This window comes from Dendrobates tinctorius, unplaced genomic scaffold (assembly GCF_039654945.1).
Source record: "Dendrobates tinctorius isolate UK_male_01 unplaced genomic scaffold, ASM3965494v1 ptg000097l, whole genome shotgun sequence".
Lineage (NCBI taxonomy): Eukaryota > Metazoa > Chordata > Amphibia > Anura > Dendrobatidae > Dendrobates > Dendrobates tinctorius.
Window position 1 is genome coordinate 29,784,129 of NW_027361765.1, and position 9,142 is coordinate 29,793,270.

At 40.5% G+C, this 9,142-nt stretch overlaps 1 protein-coding gene across 3 annotated transcripts in view; it reads left to right on the forward strand.

The window, feature by feature from the left end:
* The window catches only part of NEDD4 (NEDD4 E3 ubiquitin protein ligase), a 209,801-nt gene extending 204,451 nt beyond the window's left edge, over positions 1-5,350 (forward strand). For all 3 annotated transcript variants that reach the window (XM_073587011.1, XM_073587009.1, XM_073587010.1), the window contains 2 exons: positions 21-93; positions 1,151-5,350. In XM_073587011.1, the coding sequence (XP_073443112.1) occupies positions 21-93; positions 1,151-1,253 (176 nt within the window). In that variant the 3' untranslated portion in view covers positions 1,254-5,350. The remainder of the gene's footprint in view (positions 1-20; positions 94-1,150) is intronic.
* The last annotated feature ends 3,792 nt before the right edge of the window (positions 5,351-9,142 follow it).

Sequence of the window (9,142 nt, forward strand, 5' to 3'; positions counted from 1 at the left end):
CCTATGATGTTTCATTTCAGGCTCAAATGGACCACAGTTGTTTACAGTTGAAAAATGGGGCTCACCTGATAAACTTCCCAGAGCGCACACATGGTGATTTACTGTAATCTTTGTGTTCATAAAATGTTTGACTTACACACACACACACATACGATTTAGTATGTATGTATACATACATATATATGTGTGTGTGTATGTATGTGTGTGTGTGTGTGTGTGTATAATATATATATATATATATATATATATATATATATATATATATATATATATATATACCTGAGGGTCAACTTCCCAAGTGGGATGTTTAAAAAAAAAAAAAAACAACTTTCTGTTCTCTGATGATTTTTATTGATGCTACAAAGGGTATTTTATTTTTCTGTATTTATTTTGCTACCTTGGCATATTCAGTGCCTCGTAATTGTATGGCTAAGCTCAGACTAGGAGTTAATGCTTTTTTTATGATAATTTTCAGCTGTGCTTTCCAGTACCAGAAAAGCCTATATGCACACACGTTTTTTTTTTTTGTCATCAGTATTTTGTGCTTTGCATAGATTTTAGAACATAGAGCATGTCACTACTTTGAGCATTATTCACCTATTGACTTGAATGGGTGGAGAAAAACGCTGAAAAAACGCACCAAAAACACAGGTATCGTGTTTTGCTGTGTTTTTTGGGCCAAAACCTGATTCTGTGGAATAGGACTGCACTTTTTTTCTTCTCTTCTGAAGAACACTCACAAGAGACTAATCTAGTATGCAAAAAAATGGTGAAAAAACGCCTAGTGTGAGCTTACCCTCGTACCTCTCTTTCAAACTTATAAAGATAAATTCATCAATTATTTATTCCTTTTTAAAAATGCTTAAAAATATTAAAAAAAAATATAAAAAAAAAAGCTAAACACAAACATGATGTACATTGGAAAGCATTTTAACAGACAATGTAATATAAAGGGGAAAAAAAAATACTTGGTGTGTCTGCATCCATAACAACTAAAACTATTAAGTTATAACATTATTAAACCTACACAGTGAACGCTGTAAAAAGAAAGAAAAAACACGCTGCCTGTATTGTGCAATTTGTGTAAATTGTTCTGTTTGTTTGCTGTGTGACCACATTGTTAACCTAAATTATTTTTTTTTTTTCTTAGTTTTAACCGCCTGGATTTGCCACCTTATGAGTCATTTGAGGACCTATGGGACAAGCTGCACATAGCAATAGAAAATGCTCAAGGTTTTGATGGGGTGGACTAAAGTACATGAAGCGTTGACATGTGCTGCGTTTACAACTGAGACTAGACTTTTCCCCAGGGAACTTGTATTGTTTTGTGTTTTGCCATTTTTCCTAGAGAAGTTCTTCTATTTCTAGAAGGTGACCAGAAAGATATTCCTTTGTAGCTGCACAGAGCAAGTGCGTACACCGCCTTACACACGGATCATCCGCCAAGATTCTCCAGCGTCTTGCATAACATGGCATTTTCTTTCTTTTAGATCTATTGGTTACCTCTCCAGACGTCAATCTTACTTGGTCATTAAAACTACTGACTTATAAGCTGTGAAATGAATACGGTCACAAAAAAATTCTGGAAAAAAAAAACAACTTCTTAAACCCCAACATTGAGCAAAGTCCTCTGTGACACGAAAGCTTCTCTGACAAATTGTCTATATGATTTCAATACCAAAAGTGACATTCACATGGAACCACTCAGTATTTTAACGCTTTTTGATAAAATATACAATTCTCATCACTCTCATTAGAACTCCACGTACCGTTGTTAGTCCATCCATACAGTGGGGGAGCTGGATTATTTCTTCATGGTTTAACGAGTTGGGAATGCTATCATAGTGGTAGGCCAACGTATGCTGTGAGTACCCATCTAATCAGTTTCATCCTTGGGTGTGCCACATATGTCATTTCTCAGGGTTCTTCCATTGGTTATCGGGCTTATTGGCGAGTCAGAAAAAAGGCAGGTGTCGGTTCACAGGCCCTGATTTTTAGAGCGCGCATAGAGAAGTTTTCTGGGAAGAGGAGGGTTTTTCCGGCCAGTTTTATGAGCATACACAAAATTTACATAATTAAAGTGGCCTCTAAACACTTAATTTGCTGAAAATATACTGTTCCCCGCTGATGAGCTCCCGTAAGAGAAATCTGGCTGCAAATATAAATTATTTTCTCAGCACCTACCTATGTGATGCTTTTGGCTCAGAGGACTGCCATGTAACTCACTAAAGTGTCTTCTTCAAAATATTAACAGCTTTTTTTTTTAGCAGTAATATGTGTAAGAATAATGTGCAGATATTTTACAACTCAAATATTTGTTTAAAAATTAAATGTTAGTATATCATTCTGAGTGAATCATACGGCTTTAAAGAGGACCTGTCAGCAGGTCAAGAGTGGCCAGATTCTGCTTTTACTATCAGCATTACATGAAAAGGCCTATGTCCCTTGAACCATTTGCTGGATACAAATAAGCAAGCAATTTAGCATTAAGATGAGTAATTCAGGACCAGTGAGAGTAACACAAGTCCAAAAACTGGCCACTCTTCACAACAGGTCATTTTTAGATCAATCTCTCCCTTTTCTCATATTTAGACTGCTGCTTCAGGCAGAGGAATGGTCTTACTCCTAATGTAGTTAAAGCACACATCCCCACTCAAACTTTAAAGAGTGATGTTGCCACATTATTCTTTAATTATCTTGTCTTCTGTGTTTTTGATGCTGATGATGGATAATTTTTGGACATAGTTTTGAAAAGGAAATCTCTATTTTTCAGTAGTTGGCTGGGAATTGTATTAATATGCTGAACACTTCCATTAGCCCAGAGTGTGTACACATTATTTTTTTGCAATGTTGCACAGTTACTCAGAACCAACATGTTTACAGAGTTTTATACGTTTACAATTAATCTCATGTATAGTTTTATATATATAAAAAAAAACTACTTCACTTTTAACCTAGTTACCAAATGTATTCTTTGCAGAGTAACCAAAGTCACAATATAATGTGAGAAGTTGTCATTTGCTCTTTCTTTGTAAATGCATATGGCTTTTTTTCTACTATTAAATTATTTTCCTATATGAAAATGTAGAAGTTGAACTTTAATAATTTCCAGTTTCAGAAAGATCTTTAATCCTCCGTGCAATTGTTAAACTACATCCATCATCTACAATCAACAGGGCTGCCATTTTTGAAGTGTACCCCACCAGTTCTGTAGGAGCTACTGAGGGTAAAGGCGCAGTCAGACACACCGTATAACACAGACGACGATCGCAACACCGTTCACAGACTGGCCAGCGGCTTTCCAGATCTGTGCCTGACAGCTGCATACAAATACATGCTGTCACGCTCGGGTCAGGGAGCTGCCGCCCAGTCTGAGCATTGTGATGCGATCGTTCGTGTTATACAGACGTCTGACTGTGCCCTAAAGCTTACCGTGACTCAAGTCTTAGTTGCAACAGAATTGAAGGGACTAATATTGGTCCCGGTTACAATGTGGTGTCCTGATACTTTTTATGCCTACGACACTTTACTACTTAGTACCTTACCCGACCCTTTGACAAACTTTTGCTTTTGATTGTATATAATCTCCTGATCTGTACATGCGAGCTTGTACTGGGGTTGATATGTTTCTATGCAGAACATGAAATATGCAATTGTAAAGTAAAGACCGCAGGGACTGTCACTGGTCTCATGTCATCGTACATAAGCCATCATTTAGTGGCGAATGCAGAAATGGAGCAGGTATGGTATCATGTCTACAACAAGACTTTACTTTTTCTACCATAATTCATAGCTGCATGGCTACCTGTAGTAAAAACACATTAAATTGCACCTTTAGTCTTTTAATTTTGTTAGCAATCCCTGCTCATACAACTGTTACTAGAATTGCTGCTTTTAAGGCTTATTCAGACATCACTCTTTGACATACGAGTTCTATCCATGTGTTTCACGGATAGACCTTGTACTCTTATGGACGATGGGGGTGTTCACATATCCGCATCAAAACACGGAACCATGTTCAATTTAGATCCAAGTCACAGATCAAGCTCACCAACGCAAGTCGATGGGTCCGGCAAATAATCGAACAGCTCTTGGATACCATCCATGTGCTGCCAAATTTTCATGTTTGTTTGATAAGAGAAACGTGACCGAACTTCTCGAACGCATGAAAAAAAGAGACTGATGGTAAAAATGGATGAAAATTGTTCCGTGTTTTTTTTGTTGCATAATAGAAAAATGTGATGTCTGAATGAGCCCAAGCTTGTATTTAGAAAGGCGTCCCGATCTGCCCTAGCAGCTACACTTCTGTCTTGTGCTTGAAACTGAAGGTTTCTTGTCAGTATATCAATAGTGTTGTGTGAAAGCGGGTTGGATGACTGACGCATTTCCGTAGCTTAGCTTTGTTTTTAGAGGAGGAGGCTGTCTTGGGTATTGAAATAAGCCAGTCAGGCAGCCCCCTTTATAAACAGCAATGATGATCCCACACAAGACAAAAGTGGAGCTTTCCGGACCGCTGCTTATATCTTATCCAGGCACCTTTGTAAGTTCAGTGTGCTAGTAATCTGTATATCTTTATCTTTGCATTTCATATGCAGACTGCGTCATCATGGCACAGACTGCAGACCATTCACGTAGTCAAATACTGCGTTCATTTGTTACTTTTTGTCTGCCCCCCACCATTCTTGCTAACCTACGGACAGTAGGAGAGTGGGCAGATGGAAGAAAGTGACACATTACTTAGTACATGCACATTATAGATGTATTGTCACAAAGCATCTGTGTATGTGCAGCTCCCATTAGATTGCCACACATTCTGTGATTGTGAATATCTGAAGCCATACCTGGACTAAATGGAAGGTGGTTACATACCACATCTCCTTATCCCTTTTCTATCTAGTGACCAGTGATGTGACCTCCTCTGCTTATTACCGAGTGATTTTCTGAAATGTATTGCTGCTTTTACCTCCACCACTGTTCTAGGGGCCTGCAGTATATTCCCAGCAATGCGATGCAGACCACGCACTAGAGAAGGGGTCAAGCACCTTACCTTTACTACATTGTATAAATGAAAGAAAATAGGTTTTATCCTAATGGGGTGTTTTTATATTTTCCCATTCGTTGTGTATTTGATGATTGTGGCTGCAATTCTATTCCTTGAAAGTATTACATGTAAATAAAGGATAATTTATATGAAATGTAAAATGACAGTCGGATATTTTGTACAAATGCGTTACAATAGAAAAGCAATTGAATCATTTTAAATGTTGGAATATTTGTTTCATAAATACTAGTTTGAGATGCTTATACACGGTCATTACCCTGCGGCAGTAAATAAATAGATTTCTTCTAATATTGTGTCTAGTTGTTTATCAAAATCTGTGAAATTTGCTCATATATGAGAACAAAAAATATAAAAATCTGATGCCGTAAAAATAACGTGCTGTATGGCAGTGGTATTTACAATTTGCTTATGCCTCAAAATAAGGCTGTGTGCACACCTTACGTTTTTGCTGTGTTTTTTTTTCCCGTGCAGATTCCCTGATGCCAGCAAAGTGAATAAGAATCCTGAGGTCTCATGCTGCGTTGCTTATTTGTGGCTTGCAGATTTAAATCTGTAGTGTCAGCTTTTTTCTCTTCGCCACGACAGCACCCACTGAGAGAGGGGATCTGCCCCCCAGGAACAAGAAACCTACAGAGAGATAAATGGGGCGGTCCCCCTCGCTCCCTCAGTTTTAGTTTCCTGTTCCTGGAAGGAACCCGCAGAGAAGAGGATGCCCAGCCTGGTAGCCGCCCGTGTGCATTATATGAGCAGCGGGGGCCCCAGAGCTGGAAGCAGCGACGGGTGGATCAGAATATGTATCCCCCCCCCCCCAGCTGGTAATGCGGGTGAGGCCGTGGCGAAATGGGCCTGGCTCACCTTGATATGGCATGGAGCCGATTACAGGATTCCCCCTGAAGGGGTGGCATGCATTACAGAGTGCGGCAGCGCCGGGGAGCTATGAACGTCCCCCCCCCACTGACATAGCGAGGTCAGAGTCCCTGAGCTCGCACGGGCGCAGTAATGCCAGGAGCACTTAAGGAGAGAATGACATGCCTGACGTCAGGCATATGTCCACCGGCGATGCAGGGGCAGCGGTCGGAAAGCGTCCGGTCGAGGAAGAAGCCAGCGCTCCTGTACTGGGCAGAGCAACCTGGAAGTGCAAGGAGGACTTCCGGGGCACGAGGAGGCAGAGGACCGTGGCAACGGCGATCACGCATGCGCGCTGGAAGAAAAAAAAAAGGATGAAATGAGCAAAACCAGGAGACTGCATAAGAGCATCGGCCAGAGGCACACCGGTGCGCAGCCATGTCGTCTAACGACCCGATTTCACTCCAGTTAGCGCAACCAGAGCAATCCTCATGACGGTGCCAGGAGAAGTGGCAGCACGAGAAGAAGTGACAGCACAAGAAGGAGTGGAAGCTCCAGGAGAAATAGTGGACGCTTCAGGCAGAGCGAGCCCACGGAGAAGAAGCGGAAGAAGAAAATCTTTGTTACTTACCGTTAATAGTATTTCTCTGAACCCATGACGGTACCACGGAGAGAGGGGATCCGCCCCACGGGGACAGGAAACCTACAGATAAAAAGGCGGTACCTCTATCCCGCATCAGTTGTTTTACAGAGCATTAACGGAACTTCAGCCTAATACACAACACTCTAAGAAAAAGAATTTCTATAATCAATAAACTGCGTAGAGCAGACACCACGTGACTTTTTGACTAAACTGTATTTACAATAAGTGCGCACCCCACGCGTGTAGGGAGGGAATATATGGGTGCAGTCATGGGCTCAGAGAAATACCGTTAACAGTAAGTAACTACGATTTTCTCTTTCCCCCATGATGGCACCACGGAGAGAACAAAGGGAGGGGGGTAAATTAACAGGTTCATCATAAGTACAATAAAGCGTACAGTATTGATACATTGAAAAATAGTAACAAAAAATACACTGAAGTAATGAACCTGGGAATGAGAGAGGATAAACTGAAAATGTTGAAACTTTCCTCTCGGCTGGGGTAGCGGAAAGAACAGGGACATCAAAACAGTAAGTTAACAAAGGGGGAGAAAAAAAAATATATGAAAGGGTATACTCTCCAAGTGTAAAAATCTATAGGAATCCACCAAGTAAATTGGCTAATTCAAAACTCCACAGACTATCAGATCGTTTCCCTCAATGGTGGAAGGTGTACGTGCTATACATAATTTGTTAAATACAGAATAATTTTTTTACGTCAGGCCACGCGCTCCATCTTTGAGTTTTATCCTTTTTAGAAATGTCCCATGATAGAATTAGTTCATGTGAATAGAATGAATCCATTCTCCGCCAAATGTCATCCAGTGATGGGATTTATTGTGATTTCCAATTGGAGGTGAGGGCTTGTCTTGTGGCAGTAAGTACAAAAGAACAGAGCTATCTATTAGCATAAGGAAGATCAGTGATGCCTATGTTTAATAAAGCTAATGCAGGGCTCATTGGAACTGCGCATCCAGTACAAGCTGATAGTATCTGAAATATATCATCCCAAAAGGGTTTTAATTTACAACAAGACCACCAAGAGTGTAAAAGCGTGCCTACTTCGCCAGTTTTTCCAACAAAGAGGGGAAGTTCCTTGAAAGAAATGGGCTATACGATTAGGGGGGAGGTACCAGCGAAGTTGAATTTTTTTTGCTATTTCCATATGGTTAATACATGATGAGCTTTTAGGGGCCAGGATATGGCTAATTGCCATTGTTCTTGGGTAAAGGAAGTGCCTAGGTCATTTTCCCATTTGACCATGTATTGAAGCTTATCATTTGTGGGAGAGTTAAGATAATTATAGGCGACTGAGACCCCTCTAGAAAATCCTTTTTTCCCCAGGATAAAACGTTGGATTGAAGACGGGGCTACTTGGGAAAAAATTGCTGGATGAGTAGATAGGAAACTTTTCAATTGGACATAGGAGAAATAAAAATTACCAGGGAGTCGGTATGATGATCTTAGATCCTCAAAAGTTTTGAGGAAGACTCCTGAAAGTATGGCTTGCAAATTAGGCACACCATAATCATCCCAGCAATGGAATTGGGAAAATGGGACCACCAAATCAAAGCTTTTAAATGAGACATATTTCATCGGGATGTGTATCAGCTTTCTAGAGATCAACTCTTTCCACAGTTTGAGGGCGTGTTCCATCACAGAAAGCGAGCAAGACTGTGATGTAAGAACTCCGCCTCCATCATTAGTCTAGTAGAGTGGAGTTTGGTGTTGGATTTTTCCATTTGCACCCGAGTGTTTGGATGTAGTATCCCACCACTCTTTAAGGGAATCAATCATGCATGACTTATAATAAAGATGGATATTCGTCAGTCCCAAACCTCCCTCTCCCGTGTTATAAAATAGCAAATCATGCAAATTGTCTCTTCAGAGAGGAAGAGGACTAGAACTCTAGTGCCACCTATTGGAGGTAGCAATCCTAAAAGTCAATGTTGACCCTTTAACGAGCCTAGTTACATGACTTAGGATAAAAGCCAAGCCAGAATCTCCATTTGCAGACACTGTGTTTCGGGGTACTGCCCCTCATCAGTGCAAAGTGGGAGATCTGGTTTGGCTGTGAGAGAGGCGTCTGACCGATATCCAAGAAGTATCATTTCTCATGTAACTAGGCTCGTTAAAGGGTCAACATTGACTTTTAGGATTGCTACCTCCAATAGGTGGCACTAGAGTTCTAGTCCTCTTCCTCTCTGAAGAGAGAATTTGCATAATTAGCATATTTCCCAGAGGAGCATTGCGGCTTTAAGTCTCCTCACCTCGACATGCTTAGCATGTCATTCTCCGCAAGGAGAAATGATACTTCTTGGATATAAAATGGCAAAGAACTCTGAAATCTAGACTTTTTACCACCCCAAATGAAGCGGAGTAGCAGGGACTGGATCTCATCCAGCAATTTTCTAGGTATGGGTAGTGGGATACATCTTAAAATGTATAAAATTTTTGGCAAAAATATCATCTTACAAGTCTGTGTGTGTGCCATCCATGAGATTTCTAGGGCTCTTATTCTATTTAATTCAGGCTTAATGGAATGTATTAATTTCGCAATGTTTTTGGATACTAAGTCGGAAGGGGAAACCA